The sequence below is a fragment of the Aptenodytes forsteri genome, unplaced genomic scaffold (genome assembly GCF_000699145.1).
Source record: "Aptenodytes forsteri isolate BGI_AS27 unplaced genomic scaffold, ASM69914v1 Scaffold76, whole genome shotgun sequence".
Lineage (NCBI taxonomy): Eukaryota > Metazoa > Chordata > Aves > Sphenisciformes > Spheniscidae > Aptenodytes > Aptenodytes forsteri.
In genome coordinates this window covers 3,324,860-3,342,987 of record NW_008794444.1, presented here as the reverse complement: position 1 = coordinate 3,342,987, position 18,128 = coordinate 3,324,860, and the positions used below count along the sequence as shown (strand labels likewise).

General features: G+C 43.4%; 1 protein-coding gene across 1 annotated transcript; it reads right to left on the bottom strand.

The window, feature by feature from the left end:
- Positions 1 to 2,398: 2,398 nt before the first annotated feature.
- Positions 2,399 to 18,009, bottom strand: L2HGDH (L-2-hydroxyglutarate dehydrogenase; the record flags this gene model as incomplete). Its single annotated transcript, XM_009289903.2, has 9 exons — positions 2,399 to 3,998; positions 4,966 to 5,097; positions 6,409 to 6,566; positions 8,529 to 8,696; positions 10,224 to 10,258; positions 10,802 to 10,964; positions 13,172 to 13,303; positions 15,849 to 16,000; positions 17,892 to 18,009. Coding segments are annotated over 9 exons (1,254 nt in total), but the record flags the coding sequence as incomplete, so codon positions are not given.
- Positions 18,010 to 18,128: the final 119 nt, after the last annotated feature.

Here is an 18,128-nt window from a genome sequence, read left to right as displayed (position 1 = left end):
GGGGCGGAGAGCCCGCACACCCCCCTTCCGCCGCCCGCCCCGCAGGGGGGAGCTGCCTCTCCGCACCCAGCGCGGGCTGGGGGTTAATTAATTTATCCGGAGTCGGGCGAAGTCGTGGCGCCACGCTACGACCCTGAACTCCCGGGCAGCCGCTTGTTGCAGCGATGCCGGACGCTACCCTCCCCGTGGCATCTGCCTCTCCAGCATGCGGGGCTGCAGAGGCCGACAGCAGTTCACCCTGTCCCTTCTGCCACCTGCTGTGCAGGTCCTCTGGCTCCCTCCTTCCCTCCCTCTTCCTTTCGCCTTACTGGAAACAGCCTCACCCTTGCGGGAAGGCTCAACCAGAACCTGGGAGAAGGCGCCAGCAGCAGCTGCGGTGTGGCGCTCAGTAACCTGCCAACAGCAGCCTCCCTACCTGGAGGCTGGTTTTCTCCCTGCCTAGAGGCAGTTTTCCTCCCTACCCTGGAGACGCCGGCTGTCACTGTTCCCTCCAACCCCTGAACAACCTCTCCAGCCAAACTTTCCCTCGTTTCCCTTCCCATGGCATTGTATTCAAATCGCACGCCTTATCTAACGCCCCCCTTTTAAGACTTGTCTACAAAGGGAGTAGATAAATTAAATCAGAAAAAAGTGCCTTTCTGCCAGCAAGAGTGCGATCCTTTGTTATGACAGATTTCCCGGAGGAGACAGGCGCTTGCAGAGGCAGTGACAGCTCCTTTTGCTCTGTGCTCTTAACCTTCCTGCCGCATCAGAGCAGCCTGGGAGGTTTCCAACAAAATATTTATTTCTGTAGGAAGACACTTGTTCGTCAAACCCAAACTGTGAGCAAAAAGAAAAAGGTAATCCCGAGTGCAACTTCAGGGTAACCGCGGTGAGATCCACGAACCTGCAGTTCGGACAGCCAGGATGCCTGCTCTGGAAGCAGGCGTTCCAGCTTGGGTGAGCCCCTCAACCGAGCGCTTTATTCCCACCTCCGCAGCCCCGCAACACCCGCGTTCTTCAGGATGCGACATTCCTCTGTTCTCCAGACAGCCTGAACTGCTCCAAGGTGTGGCAGTGGTGACCGGACGCAATGAAGTGCCCTAAAGGAGCTCGTTTTCCCCAAGAGCAGCCACCCAGTAAGCCATGACACGGGGCACTATATCATTTCTTTGCAATATTTTAAAAAAAGATGTAATACGCCATAACTCTTCCCAGAGTTTAGGACTGACCTTACGGGACACTCTGGGGGAACAGATTGTGTTTGTCCAAAGCTGTCCTAATGCATTTATTCAGAATTTCAAGAATTACCATTCCACATGCCATTACAGGTCCAGATCAGGCTTAAGACTAGTTCTGCCCACTGCATACATGCCTGCGTGAGAAAAAACCGTGAAGTGTGACAAGCATAGATAAGATACAGGTACTTTAGGAAGACAAGTTTGGTCATGTATCCCCCCCCCTAAAATAAAGTAATTCCTATCATATAGAGCTATATCCTGCCTAATTCAGATGAGAATTAGCAAATAGCAGTGAAACTTTTCTGTAAGTCAGGAGAAATACACAGACTTACGGGCAATTAAAAAAAAAACAAAACCAAAAGCCCCACCATTTTTATCATAATAGAGAAAGGCACAGTTATTCAGCCATCCAAGTGAATTAGACCCTTTTAGAAAATATATTCATACCTTTTCACACTTTGTGGGCAACAAGATTTATGTATGAAACCCCACTGTCATAATTCTCTGAAGTTATTAATTTAAAAAATGTTTGTAACTATCTCAAAAAATATAAATATTTCACAGAATGCTACATAAAGATTGGTAATTTAAAAGCTTCAGTTAAACTCTACCCCAAAATAACGCCTCCTGAGAGTAAAAAGCACAGCAGGCTGCACAGTTAAATGTGCTGACTTCAGATTCACCACAGTATATGACTGCTTTACATTTTAATGTTCTTTACTCTGTTAATACATGTTAGGGCCACACCTCATGTGGGAGGAAGTGGCTTTTGCAATCCTTTTGTAGTATTTACTGTTGATAGGCAACACTTCTGGCGGGGAGTGAAGATAACGATTGTTCCACTGTGAAGATACAACTTTTACACAGCCATATGGCATTTTAGCATTTGGAATATCTGAATCTCTGTCTAGTGTTATTGTGGCCACGAATAATGACCAAAGCTTTTCTTTGAAGGGATAATTATTTGAATTTTCAGGTTGCCCTTATCTGGGAGTCACTTTTCCGGTAAAGTAGATGTCACTGGGGGGGGGGGAAGAAAAAAAAAAGACAGGTTAAGCCCTTTCTCTCTCAAAACCGGCTCAGCTCTGTACAGTAAAATCATCAGCTAGCACACCTGACCTCCTATGCTAACATACTCCCTCACGCATGCCGGAGGAATAGACAGTAACTTTAAAAAAAAAAAAAAAAGAAAAAAAAGAGTATGGCAAATTGCCTGGTAGCAAACTACCCACAATTATCTGTATTACCCAACATCCTGTGAACATCTGCTTTAAAAGTATTCTCAAGTACTTTGTCCCTGGGGCCACATAATTCTTTTTTGTAACAATTATGCAGAACACACCAAGATACTCAGTTAGCTTAGTACCAAACTTGTTCAACATCTCTCTATAGTTTAAAGCAGTTTCTCCACACAGATACTCTTCCAGGTGCACCTTTGATAAAACTTCAACTATCAGTAAGAGCTCAGAAGAGTAACCAGCACTTTCTAAGCTCCCCTCTTGTCAGCCATGTGGGAAATGGGAAGCCTTCCTGACTCACTGCTGTTTGGGCTCCAAGGGAAGCAGCATGACTCAATTACAACAGGTTTCTGTAGCTTCCCTCCCTTCACGTTTGCTTTTACAAAGACCATTTCCACTGGATTGCTCAACATGCTGTACAAAGATAAGCTCCTTTTGCATTACCAGTATTCAAAGGGAAAAAAAAAAAACCCAAACCCACTGAAGTAGTTTCTGATGAGTGCTGACTTCCCAGATTTAAGTTAAACAAAAAATGACTGTTTATGAATACATTTTAATTTCAGGTCTATACAAAAATAGAGATGGCGATCAGATAGTGTATCTGAATTGCATATCTAAATTGACTTGGATTTGGTAATCCCTCATTAGGCTTATTATTCTCTGAAATACTCTAGATTCATGTAGAAGGCTCTGAGTATTGTTTTCAGTCTCTGATAAAGCCCTTAATTCCATATCAGCAGAACCTGTAAGCAGGGCTAATCCTTCTATCTCCATCACTTCAATGTAAGCTAGGGGACCGTAGACTCCAATTGAAATGGAGTCAGAGAGAAAGCACACAGACAACCACGCCGTGCTTGTGGTTTTTCAGCGGACCGACCACCTCTCCAGAGTGCGAGGAGGAGGCAACGTTTAGATCAGAAGCAGGGGAAGTCCCCGTGGGCAACTCCACCACAGAGGCTCTTCCTGCTCCACCTAACGGCCCACTACGGTCCCGGGAGACCCTCGCGTTGTGCCTGGCACCAGCCCCTCCACAGCCTGGTCCTGCTCAGGTGAACGAACCTTTACTGCAAACGGGGCTGTTTGCTTCTTTCGTGCAGATGGCTGTACCGCACCAGGTCTTACCAGGCACCGTAACTCCTTTATTCGTGAAGATGAGAAGTTGTGGGCTGGCAAAGGCAAACATTTCAAATGCTGGTTTTGCACTGCACAGCTATACCAGCGCTGGTCTTGCAAGCAACACGTTGCCTGTTTTATCTTTGTCATTAAAGGCTGCAGAGTTCATTCAATGCAGACAAGCTGCTACACATACAAGAGGGGTAAAACCGCACTACACCCGTCAATCATTCACAATTCAAATCTTCGCTTCACTTCATCTGCAATCATTTCTGCGATGGCAAGGGAAGAGGTAGCAGCAGGAGAAGGGGCATTTCTGACATGAAGAATTCTGCTTCCGATATCTCCACTGCCTCCATCGAACACAAAGTCATCTACCAAATTTCCGTCACTGTCCAATGCTTGAGCTCTCACTCCGGATGGACCCCTGCAAAATAAAGGAGGAGCTCACCATTAGAAAGAAAACGTTTTCTGAAGTCAGAAAATTAATTCTGCTCTGACCTTGTGAAGGTGCCCAGGGAAACAGTAAGGAAGGCAGACTGTTGAGTCAAAGACCAGTCCGGCTTTTGGGGGAGCACAGGGAAGTTTAACACTTGTGAGGCAGAGTGGGAGATGTCTCGCAGTCGTTACCGTAAAACAAGGGCAGGTAGCCAAGCAGAGGATCTTCTGTATCTTTCCTGGTTGTGAAGTTACTCTCCTCCCCACATGCCCTGTCTTTTCGAAAAGGAAACTCTTTGTTTTGAAATAGCAAGCCTTGTCAAACGCGAATTTCATGCCAACGGTATACTGCCTGAGCTGGATAACGCCCTTTTACCATGCCTGAGCTTTTCTTATTCTGGATTTTCTCCCTGCAAATGTTTGGACAGTTAAACCCACCTCCATGTACTTAAATGCCTCATCTTTCCTCACAAGTCTCTTCAGTTCCTTAGCATTTCTAAACTCCTTTGAATTAGTTTCTCTCTCCACACAGTAAGAAGCTGAATACAATTTTATTGAGATGATTAAACTAAGTCAATATTCACTCAGTAGCAACTCACAGTCTGGCTTCCACTCTGAATTTCGTTAGTGTTTTGCTTTCTTTGTGAACTCAGATTACGTTCAGGCTACTGAATGTGTCACTAGGATGGAGAGACTTTTTCTTTTTAATGAATATGTCACAACTGTGACTTTCAGCCTATGGAGAGTGTAGAAGGTCACACAAATATTCATCAAACTTGCCTATACACAAGCAAACACAATATAAAAGGCCTTTCTGTAGAAAGTATCTAAATGCTTCTATGCTTTGGTAGCATATTTTGGTGGAGGAAGGGAGTAAGCTAATGCTACATTTGCTACTGTTAAAAATAAGAGATTTAACAGGCCACTGGGTGTTACTAACATGAAGTTTTCTTTACCTGAGTACATCATTGACGGTGACCTCAGGGATGAACTTCTGAAGTTGCTTCACCTGTGCGCTAAGGAAACACGCTCTGTACATTTCACTCAGTCCGTAAGACAAGTTTCTCAGCACAAGCTTCCATAACCCGCTGTAGAGAGAAAAAATACCCGCAGTAAGAACAAATCTTCCGTAATAAATGCAGCCATGTCAAACTAACACGGTCCAAGAAGGTAGCAAATGCAACTGCATGGCAAAAGTTCCCATTCCCAACATCAGTAATCGGATCATGCTTTCTACTCGAGAAATACATGTTTGTCCTTCCCTGCTTCAACACACCTTGTTTACAGAGCTGTAGCGTTGCATTCACATTCTTTCTTAGAATCATAGAATCATTAAGGTTGGAAAAGACCTCTAAGATCATCGAGTCCAAATTCTTTGAGAATCAACTCTGAACTCCAGTCCTTCCTATGCCCAGGATTTTTCTCTGGTCCAGTCAAATGGCAAGAGACTGAAAACCCACGTGCACGAGGGAAGACAGACATGCCGCTTGAGACTTCTGTCCACAATCATTCTGAAGAGATTGTCACACTCGTAAAACCCTCAGCTTTCAGTCAATGAATCTTGCTATGCCTTCGCAAATCTTGTTTGCTTGCTTTGCTTTCCTCAAGTCTTCCAGTATAAAAATCTATAGACAACGATCAAGATGCTTTCAACTCTTTACTTTAATAAACTGCATTAAGCTGAGCTGTTGGCCAGAAAGCTATTTTCCAGCTCCCTGACCTGTTTTTCAGCCTCTCCTTGGATCCTCCACAATATTTTCACATGCTTTTTCAAGTCTAATTTCTAAAATTGAGCACTTGGTAATGGTCTGTCCGGCCCCTCATAGAGAAGCAAGATTTCTCTCGACTTCTACAAATCTTCTGTTCATTTATGTTTGCAGTTTTAGCAATGATTCCTAATTCCTCTGACACGCTTTCTAAGATAGCTTCCTGGCCTGCATTCGTGGCCCTTAATGTATTTCCTTGCACATGGACATTTTTTAAATGTATACTGATGGTCTGATAAAGTTTAACATGGCAATTCAGACCACTCTGTGTTCTCTCTTCCGAGCATCCTCTGCAGGTATTTTAATCACACTGTCTAAGTTGATTAAAATATTACACTGCATTGGACCAAAACCAATCCTGGAAGACCTCCACTAGTAGCACCATGGCTCACCAGTACCTTCCGACGAGCAGCCACGTTCTCAGACCAGCTGAGACATGCCTTGGTAGTTCATGAAAATTCAAATATAGATCACATGAAGTCAAGTGTCTTGGAGAAGTCCACCCTTATCAGCACAACTGCCTTTAAACGCACCAAAAACTTGGCAAAAGCAGGCTTTTCGACAAGAACTAGCTTCCATGGAGTCACAAGCTGACATTTAAATAACTGCTTTCAGCAGACAAAAAGACATTACCTGTACATTACAGCATCTAAAAAGTCTCCAGTGCTGAAGTCAAACAACTTGTAGCCCTCTCGCTTAAAGGCTAGTACTGCATTAGGACCAAGCCAAACACTGCCATCCATTCTTGGTGTGAAATGAAATCCCAGAAAAGGGAAGCGAGGGTTGGGAACCTAAAGCAGGATACAACAGTTATTACAGCCGTTACAAACCAGACCAGAGAAACAGCCATGCAACCACTCAAGTCAACAAACTCGTCCAGGAAACATTTGTGAGGAGAAAAGTACAGACGTTTACAGTTTATTGTGTGAGAGAGTGAATAAAACAAACTAAAACACAGTAAAGGAGTTGTCCTCCCAATAAATGGAAATAACTATTTTTAAACGAACAAGTGAAAAAGGAAGTAAATTTGCCATTTTATTTCCAATCACTACAACAAAATTCAAGTCATATAACCATACAATTGGCTCCTGCGCTGGTTTTTCTGTTTGTTAATCGTGCAGTTATAGCACGTAGCTAATTTAAAACACTGAAGAACAGAGCAGGGCGAAGTAAGACTGCATCTTAGGTAAAAGCAAAACAAACAACAGAAAAAAAAGTACACATGATTTCCCAGGATATAAATCAACCCACAACAAAACCAACGACACACTAATGCTATTCACCAGTAGTAATTATACTGCAATAAAATAGGTTATAAAATATTAGGAAAACCTCACCATTCCTGTATTGCTCAAAACAACATGCAGTTAGCAAGCCTGATTAATGCTAATAGTAAGTATCTGCAGTTTCTTTTTTGTTTGCGAATGGAATACAGTGTAATTGTGTGCGAAGGCTGAAACAGAAATAAGCTGTCTATATGCAGATATAAGTATTAAATAAGCACATCTCTTCATGAGCTGGCACTTCAAGATCTTTAGCTATTTAGAAAAGGTGACTACAGAGGCGACTGTCTTATAGTCTGAAAATAAGCAAGTATTGGGTATTTCTCAAAAAACAGTACTGTTACGACTAAAAATTGCTTCAAGATACGTTCCTTTTCTGTATTCAGTGCACTGTTTTTCCTGTTAAAAATATGCTTTTAATACTTTCAAAGCTTAGTGCAACCACTCCACAAACTACATTACATTTCTGGTAACTTACCACTAAGAGTGGTGCAATTTTCTAACCTTATTACCATATTTGGCCATAACAAAAAATTTCAAAGGGTACAAACTATCCTCACGCAGCCATGAAACAAGGCTGGAAGGTACCCTCCCATCCCAGCCAGTTCCTCTCTCCCATCCCAAGACAGAATCCTGAATCATTCCCAGGTGAGAAGAGGTCAGACAAACATCCAATGCCCAGGGTTCCACAATTTCCCTAGGGCGACCTGCTCCAGTGTTTAGCAGGCAAAGTTAATATTTCATATATGAATTTTCATATTATTAATATATATGAAGCAGGCAAAGTTAATATTTCATATATGAATTTTCATATTATTAATTGAATATTTCAACGCACTGCATGAATTAACTAAAATGCTGCTCTAGGGATTCTCTCTCCTTGCTTGCTATCTTCACTTTCTGTCTGGAACTGTTCCTCTTCATCACACTATTTGTCTACATTAGATGGTAGAAAGCTCGTCTTTTTCCTCCCATGTCTATTTTTTGTCTGTATAAAGTAAAGCTAATTCAAAGACGAGGTTGAGAAGCAAATATCTAAATCCGAGCTTTGGGTATTAGCACACAAGATTAAACCCTATGTCTAAGTAATTCATTATTTACTGTTGTCCCTCATTGACTTCTGAATCCTGCCTACAGATTTATTTTATAACATAATGAAAGAAGCCAGGCATTTGTGGGTGTGTGGCTATCACGCTAAATGTTTTATTCTTTCCCTATTAAAAAAAACCACAAACAAAAAAAATTACTGGCAATAATTTCCCACATGGTACTTCTACCTGTTCCTCAAGAATTAACAAAAACAAGCTGTCCTGTCAGAAAGCAACTGAATCTACATCCACGTGTTGTGCATCACTATCTGCAGTCTAACAGAAATAACCATGTAATACTGCCCTTATTTCTGTAGTTTTACCAGTTCTTAGAATACCCTGTGAAAGACAAACAAGAGAGGATAAATCCGGACAAACATACCGGATAAATATTTCCTTTAACCATATAGCACTTTTCTGGCTTTAGCACCAAATAATCTCCACGGAAGGGTACAATACGAGGTTCAGGGCTGCAGCCACTGATCTCAGACAGGCGGTCTGAGTAAAGTCCTGCACAGGTCACAATGTGCGTGCAGTAGATTTCCTCACCCTGTGGAAAAAAAACAAAACAAAACAAAACACACAAAAATTCAACATATCTACTAAAAAAACCACCCATCACCTACAAGCCTTGGAAAAAAAATGAGTCAAGACCGGAAAGAAAACCAACCATATTTTCAAAAGGAGGCAGAAACAATCAAATGTTTCATTTAATTCTTTATAATATTCTCCTTTATTCCCTGGAGGAGAACTATCCTAAAGCGGCAATTCATTGGGCAGGCAGGACTGGAAGAATCTTTATAGAAAAGGGGCAGGGAGGGGAAGAAAAAAACAGAATAAAAAAAAGAAACGTCATCAATTCTCAGACTACCTTCAGGTTCAACTCCCAGAACACAGAGCCTCGTGCATTACACAAGCATGCCTACCGTACAGGGCGTCAGCGTCAAAGCTGATGAGCTCTGCTCCTCCAGCAAACCAAGCGTCTCCCCCTGGCACTCCCTCCCCTCTGCCTCCTACAAGGCCCTGATGCCAGGCTAGCCTGCAGCTCCCTGGCCAGGTTTGCATTGCCAGAGGGTGCGGGATAGGCGGGGTAGCAAAGCAACCCCAGTGCATTTGGTTAAATAAGGCTGTTAACGGATTTCACCCCACGCACTGGGAGCAGTCACGCTACCGAACGGTAGTTTATCCAGAAAGCCACGCAAGTTCATAGCACACGGTTATGGAGAGCTGTGAAATATCTAAACACCTTACCATCTAAATAAATAAATAAAATCACAAACTACTATCTAGCTAGCTCACAGTATTTGTTTTCAAACACTATGGGGTTTTTCCTTCAAACCAAGTATGTTTCCATAAAAATAATAAAATAATTTTAAAAATATCAGTATTTGGTGAGAGAATCTAACAGATTTTGGAAGATACTTTTTAATGAAAGAGCAGACACAGAACAAGAAAGCAGCAGCACTAACTTTAAAAACTATTGGGGGGGAGTGAGGCCAGGTTTTTTTGTTTGTTTGTTTATCTTTCCCCACACACACAAAGAAGAGTCCAGGTATTCTCTCCTGAAGGTGAAAAGGTTACAACTACATTTCCTGTGCGGCATTAACTGACTTGCACCTGCTTTACTAAATTAGCTTGTGGCTTCCTGATGATAAAATGATTCTAAATGCCCCCTTATCTTTTTTATAGATGCCAAAGACCAAAAGCAAACATGAAAATAGGTGTTTGTCACCAAATGAGTAAGTCATAAAAGGAGTCCTTGGAAACAAGCAGCGTAAGAATGTGCAAATAAAGAAGATAAGGGTCATACACAGTCAAACGTAAGTCAGGCAGCGGAAAGATATACTTTCATTATTATTCCCAGTACACAGTAAAATCTGAACATGCTCATATGCTGTGTTAAGAATTGATTGTTGTTTTATAAAAGCAGTCCTAGATGACAGCGATCATGTTACTCAACAGCAGCTTTTTAACTTTATTTAGAGAGCTGATAAATCTACAAGGACTCAACAAAAATTCTTAAGAAAAGGAGAAATAGCTTCCTATTAAGCAATTAAATCTACAACTTAGTTCTTACCTTTGAGTTCCTAACAATGACTGGGTATTTCAGTCCTATAATAGAATTAGACAAGAGAAGGAATTAATAGAGTATGTAACAGAAGACTGACTGAACAAGCAACTTGTCATGATTAAGGGTTCTTCCACTGGAAGATCTCCCAGCTATGGAACTACTGTTAATATAACTGATACTGCTGGACATAACTGTATTTATGAATTAATAGGGGTGTTGGGTTTTTTTAATTCTTCCATATGTGTACCAGCACTGATCCAACCTATCTTCCAGGATAAACAAAAAGCACTATCACAAGAATACACATGCAATATTCAGCTAAATCTGATTGTAATAGGGGGAAAACAACCTACTTCCTCTCTTTTACTGTCATTTTCTTCCATCAGCATTAAATGTTTCAGCTGAAGGGTGACCTGCCTGAGAAAAAAAAAGTGAGCTTGCTCGATACTCTAACATAATTTTGCCTTTTGCCTCTTCCCTATGAAACAGAAATGTTCAGAAACGTGATTTCAGTTAAAGCAGATGTGTTCTGAACAAAATCTTTGGCAGGACTGTAGTAAATGGAGGGCAAAAGCCAGCCTTACCATCTTCGCTTTCTGAAGAACTTTCTTTAGCCATCTCCATGTTTGTAACTTCAAAATCAGTCAAGATCGTCCCACCTGCTTCCTGGAAGTCTTCAGCATAGGACTGGGCCACTTGTTTGTAGTTCACGATGCCGGTATATGGGGAATCAAGGGCCATCAGACCCTGAAACAGTATTTAGATAGAGAAGGACAGTGAAGGCTGTATGTGGACTTTGGTCTTCAATACAGAGAGTATTTCATCTGGAATAACGTGCACTGCCACTGAGAAGGGAGTACCGCTGCCTCCCCGTCCCTGGCTGCTTGTTCCTAGTCCCTCCATGTGCCAGCTCCAGTGTTCGTGTTCGCTGACAACTAATACGGCAAAAACTACTTACGGTGGACTAAGCGATCGTGTAACTACAGCATAAACAAGTCTTCTCGACAGAGCGCTTAACGATAAAACAGGTTGCCTAACCTTGGCTTGAGCTAATATGTACTTATTTTTCACCATGCACTATGCAATTCCACCTTCAAATGGTCACTTGGGAGTTCTACCTGGTGCATGGCTGTTGCCAACGCCTCCTGCGAGGCTAAAAGGCATCATCTCAACACTTACTGCATTGCACATCAAAGAGAAAAGTCTCCTCTGAACTAGACAACAGCCTATACTTGTCCTAGCAGAAAGCAAGGTTCAAGTCCAGCGCGTAGCTAGAATTTTTAATGTTTTTCAGGGACGTTTTACTATCTTTATACCACAAAGGCTCAGTTTCTCACGTAATTTTTATCATGCTAGATGGCATCACAGTATTTTCCTAGTTCCGGCTATAAAATAAGGATAGTAGGGCTGCTTTATCTCAGAGAGATGCTGCAAGTGTAACTACACTAAAAGACTGTCAGCCACTGAGATACTACAATAGCAGGGGCCATTTACATGCCCAAGACAACCAGAATGGTTGGTAAAACTTTATCTTGCCCAAAACCTTCCTTTCCACTCGATATACAGTGCAATGTTTTATAACACCATTCAAGTTCCCTTTGCTTACGAGGAAAGGACTCGGCTCAAGAAACCAAAGCAAATGAAGCAAGACCCATCTGAATCTACTCATTTGCAGAAGTAAATGCTCAGCTGGATCTTGAACATGCAAAGAACGTTTTAAGGAGCGGATACAAAACATTTATGAGATAAAAAAGATAAAAAAGACTCCTCTCCAGAAAATTTGTGTCTGTACCTACAACCACTCATAAACAATCAGTCAAGCAGCTACACCAATAGCAAGCTGCGAGATGAAACAGTATGGGGAATTTATACCCAGATTTTCCTCTCAATCAAAGATACACTAAACAACAACAAATCTGTATTCCGTAAGCTACTCACATTTCTCCTGCTGTGAAAATAAACACAGTGCTACCTAAGTGCTACCTAACCATCACATGTGTAGGAAGCAACTGGATTGAAATTGGCTCAATCCAAATCCGCACTTACAGATGGGAAGGAATTTTCATTGCTGCACTATCAAGCTTTACTGTAAGTTAAATAATTTTACTGGGAAGGAGCAGAATCATCTCAGCATAAACTCAGACATAGCAGCTCTAACCTGGGCAAAGGAAAATCTGCCTATCAACCACAAAAACACACAAGTAAGCACCCGCAAGGAGAAGGGGAAAAAAATTAAAGATTAAAACAAACAAATAAATAAATAAATAAAAATCACTCATTGTCATTGGTGGGAGAACTGGGGGGCAACCACATGTTCCTGAGCATATACATCAGGGATGACACCTCTGTGTAAAGCTGGGAAAAGGATGAAGTTTGAACAACTTGTAGGCTCTGTCCATTTGCCTGCACAGGGGCTAAGGGACTATAGAGTCTCCTACTTTGACTCGAATAATTCCGATTCCTTTTGTAGGCTGCAACTGAAATGGATTACCTGCTCTCTAATTTCTGAATGCTGGCCCTTATGATACAGCCAGCCCATCATTTGCAATTAGTGCAGCAGCAGCTCTTTATGGCTTCAGCACACGGAGAATTGATGAACTATGAACTGACGAGCAAGAGAATGAGAACAGGTGAACAGAAGAAACCTGAGGTGAACGTAAGTGTCACCAAGAAAGATGCTGCAGGATCACCTTATGTTGTGTTAGATCAGGTCTGATGTGTATGCAATGGCAAAGGCACATGAAGGACTGGGAGGAGCTACAAAGTTCCAGAAATAAATGGATACATTTATTTTTGTTGGCAATTATATTTCTTCTGGGTTTTCAGGCTCTTTTGAACTTGTCACCCACGCAAATTACCTCAAGGCCAGAAACATATTTATGTTAAATTAAAAAATAACGTCACCTGAGAAACTGAGGTCTTACATGCCAAATAAAAATAAGCAAATCCCTTACCCTGCAGAAGGGTTCTTTCGCTTGTATTTCTTTTGCTCCAATCAGTTTCAGCCCTCGGACGTTGTTCTGCAGCCCTCTTTCATACAGAGCTTTGAGTCTTGGAATTTCATCTTGTTCAACGGCTACGATTAGCTTCAGAAAAAGATAACAAGGCACACCAGTGAGCAAAATATACAAAGCCAGTTCAGGTTTGGTGTCAAGGCCAAGCTAACAAGCAAGCAGTAGTGAATGAGTGAACAGTGAATTATAATTCAAGGGGAGGAAACTGTGGTTTGTGCCATTAGTTGCACAAGATTCTATAAACACCTATTATTACTGAGAAAGCACTAATATATTAAGAGTGGAAAAAAAATGTTAAAATGTAGCTTAAGTTACTATCAATGGATAGTATTTGCTAAAAGTACCATGAGCCTACAAATCTGAATGTGAAAGAAGAGAATATGATTTTAAAGAGCCACTGGGATGCTTCCAAAAATAAAACTGAACTTAACCGAAGATGTACAAATCTCAAACAGTCTTGATAAGAGAGTAAGGACGTGTTCTGACATGGTGTCTAAACCGAATTGTACCAGCTTCACTTCATTTAACCACATAGTTAGCTCACAACTATCACAAGAGATTTATCCAGACTGTGAATTATCTGTGCCAGGTTTGCACAGACCGTACTGCTTCCAGGCCTAGCTCAGGTCTGGCAACACAGGCAGCTTTGCATTGAGAAGGCACTAAGTTCTCCAAGCCTGGCTGTAAAGCCTCAACATCATCTTCCCTGGAATAAACACTGCTGGGGAAGGTGATGCAGAAGTACACAAATTCAGTGTCAGCAAAAGACCAACAATGCTGCTGGGTCAGCACTAGCCCTGCCCGAGCCCAAATTGAGTCCTGCAGAGCGCACCACACGCCTTGGTGCTTTGAGTTGAGAGCAGGCTTGTAACTTCAGGTGTATTGCTGCACAAATCCACAGTGCCATCTTGTGACCAGCGCTGCAGCACAGGGAGCACAGCACGAACACAGCACTGCGCGCAGCCAGGCCAGGACAAACACCACCCGCACCGGTGCAGGGCCCATCAACACTGCCACATCCAGGGATCTCTGCTCCGCGCCCCAGAGCTGGGAGAGATCTGCACCCAGGTCTCAGCGGGCGCTGAGCTAGGAGGCCTTGAAATGGAGCTTGTCACATCAGATAGGGTCTGCATCGCACTTTTAAGAGAAAGGCTCATGCTGTCCAAGATGTTTATGAGCAACCTGGAAAGGGGCAGGGAGGTGAGAAGGTCAGATGATGGTCTGAAGTGACTCACGGTGGTTCAGACAAGAGCTGACCGTAAAGAACTGCAGAGGGACCTTCTGAGGTGAACGAGCGACTGACAAAATGGCAGATGAAATTCAATGCAGATAAATGTGAAATGACGATCACAGAAAAAGCACTCTTAGCCTCACGTATAAAATGACGGAATCCTCGTTCAAAGTTATCACTCAGGACCAAGATCTTGGGGTTAGGATAGACAATCCTATGGAAACATCAGCTCAATGGCTAGTGACAGCTGAGAAGCCCTAAACTGAATGTTAGGAACAACTAGGAAAAGGATACAGGATAAGACAGAGAACTCTACTACTTCACTGCAAAAATCCAGAGCCTGACCACGCCTTGAATGCTGTGCGCAGTTGTGGTCCTCATCTTGTATCAAAGATGCATTAAACTAGAAACAGTTCAGAGAATGAAGACAGGGTGGGGAGAGTCATGAAAAAGCTTCTCTAAGAGGAATGACTGAGCAGGCTAAGACTCACCAGCTGGAAGGGACGACTTTGGGGGAGGAAGGGATATAAAATTATGTGCAACTTGGAGAGTGTGAGCACAGATCAACTGTTCACCACCTCTTCCAACACAAGGGCTAGGGGCCATCAGATGAAGCTTGTAGGAGCCAGTTTCAAAATGATGTAACTCTTCACACAGTGGGTCGTTGATCTCTGGAACTGCTCGTCAAAGTATGCTCTGATGCAAAAGCTTTTAATTGAAAAGCACTTGGAAGAGAAATCCATTGCGAGTCACTAGAGAGAGAACAGATCAGGCTCAGAAAATAACCTGAGCTGAAAACAGTTGGAAGCTGGGAGAAGTAATAATTTGCTTGTTCTGTTCTCATTCCTTCCTGGGTCTCTGTTTATAGACACTTCCAGAAACAGGATATAGGGTTGGGCAGACCCCAAGCTGAATCAGTACAGCCACTCTTCTGTCCTCAGCATTTCAGGTTGTGTTAGCTGGACGTAACATGGCATAAACGCATGTAGCTGGGTCACATCTGAAGCTGTTTTCAAGTCACCGTGTCTTTTCAGAGCCTGATATGCCAAGAAGTATGGCATGCGCATCCCGAGAGCTTTTGTGGTCCTTGGAGCTAGTGGCTGTACACGGGTGCCCCTCCACGGGGCCTGGCTTCCGCCGTTACCTGGGCTATTTCAGCTCAGCCCCCAGATAAGGAGAATTAATATTTAGGCCCAGAAAAGGAACTGGTTTGAGCTGCTGGAAAGAAGAAAACAAAAGGGCACATTCATCCTGAAGGTAGTAAGTGTTGCAGAAAGTAAGCTCTTGGGAGAAAGACCACGACCAGGCCTATGCTATGCATTGTAACATATGTTATACAGTCTCAGTTTCCAAAGGTAAAGTAAGAACACACAGCAGTTCCTATACCTTCCCGCACTGTTTATACGGTATTCCCTTCTGGTCACAGTACTCGTAGCAGAGGGCTGCACCCTGCACACACAGCTTAGCTTTCAGAGATCCAGGTTTGTAGTAAATTCCACTGTGAATCACACCACTGTTATGTCCACTCTGGTGATGAGCTAAATAGAAAGAAAAATATGTTATTAAAATACACGTTCCCATGATTGGTTCATACCTTAATTACTTCAGCTGTCAGAAGAGTGAGCAATTTGTGGTACTGCCCTAAATCAGCATTACAAGAAGAGACGCTCAAATAAGGTAACTGCACAGCAAACACAATTCCTCCCTTGGTCTCAAAAGGCCAGAAAAATACTGACACAAAAAGACCTAGTTAATCATAAACCATCACAGCTTGCAATGTGTTGACTCAACAGGGGAAAGAAAAAAAGAAGAAAAAAAAAAAAATCACAAGTTTTCCCTCCAAGAGCTACAACTGCAGGCCAATCAATCAAAATTTTCTACATGTTAAAATTCATTAAGAAATTCAATTTTTAAAATGAAAGGCATCCTTCAAGGCCTCATCTAACATAATGTCTGTGCAGTCCTCAATTTCTTTGGATGTGCTGGCAGGCCTGGTAGGCTTTTCAAGTATTTGTGAACTGGATTAGGTTGCTATTTCCTCTTTGTAACTAAGTAAAATAGAGGTGAAAAATATCATAAACATTTTTATTGAAGTAATTTGGGCACATTCTCCCTCTTAACATATTGACTCCCAAAGGTCATTCCTGCTTTGCACTCACACAACTGTTAAGGACTTCATGTATGTCCCATCTTGGGGATAAAAAGCCACTTCGTATCATCACGTAACATCTCAAGAGCAATGTATAGCCTGGCTGATGGGGCTATTTAAAGCGAGAGCTTGGGCTCACAGGTCTTATTTTGAGTTAGCCACTGACGCGATCCCTTGGGGTTGCTCCTACCTACCCCAACTGACTACGTATCTGCATAAGCACTTGGTGTGAAAAGACCACTTGCGATGAACCTGTGCTTGTACTTGAGCGAGCCAGAAAAGCTTTCAATGAAGCAACAGGGCTCGTTCTTTCTTATTTCAAAGCCAGGACAGATGCCCAGGTGCAGAGTGCCTCAAGATTTCCTGTGTAAGCAGGCAACACTGGGAGCTGTGCCATTTTACTCTGGCTAATGCTGGGTCAGTAACTAGCGATATCGTCCCGGTTACCCCTGTGTTAGTTCTTTACCTTCGACCTGCCATGCAAATGACAGCACCTTGCACAGCACATACAGGGATATCCAGAAACACGGGGCAAATGACTGTGGTTTACAGTTCTGGCAATTAACAGACAGGTGCAGACTTTGCCCAGACCAGCAGCTCCCAGACATTTTTAAGCAGCTCTACTTCCCGACCCTCGCTCTCTACCCACCGAGCATCACTGTTTGCTGTTTACTCTTCTCCTCACATCCCACCAAAAAGCCATCCTGGCACCGTTTCTCAGCTCATCCTCCCTGCCTCCTGCTCCGTGCAGCGCTAAACCAGACCTGCCCTTGTCCCTTTGCAATCTGCACTGCTCCTTACTTGAGTCTTTCACCCTCCTTGTCCTTTTCCCTGAAACCCCTGCTGCTGCTGGAGCCCCAGGCCAGTAAGACCTGCTGCCTTCCAACAATGAAGCGGCAATGTTCAGTCTCTCTTAACTCAAAGTCCAAGCTTGAAGTCCCAGCAGCGAAGCACAGACTGACGACAACTCTGCTTCTCCACTGAAGGACGCGTCCCTGGGCGAAGGGAGGAAGAAATCCCCCATCAGGGCAAAGCCAGCGGAGCCTGGAAACTGAAGATGCTCTTCCCGGGGGGGGGATGTGGAATCCATCACCCATCTCAGCAACAAGGGCAGACGCTCTTCCACTGCTGCTCACCCACCCAAAAGCAGAGCTTCCCTTTACATGAATGTTCATGAAACACTGAGGTTTTGGCGAGTGTGTGCTTCAGTAAAGACTTCTGACAGACTGACACCAGGTAACCCCAAACACACGGCCGAGGAAGACACACCGGCACCATACCTAGCTCCTTCTCCTTCTCCAGCACGGCGAAGGCGAGCGAGGGGTGCCGCCGGACGAGCTCCCGGGCGGAGGCCAGCCCCACGATTCCCGCGCCCACCACCGCCACGTCGAAAGCGCTGCACGGAGCCCGACACGGCCGTAAGCTCACCCCGACAGCCTCCTCGCGGGGACGCGTTTGTCTGCTCGGGGAACAGCCCGCCTCCCGCCCCGACCCTGAAGGGAGGGCGACGGCCCGGC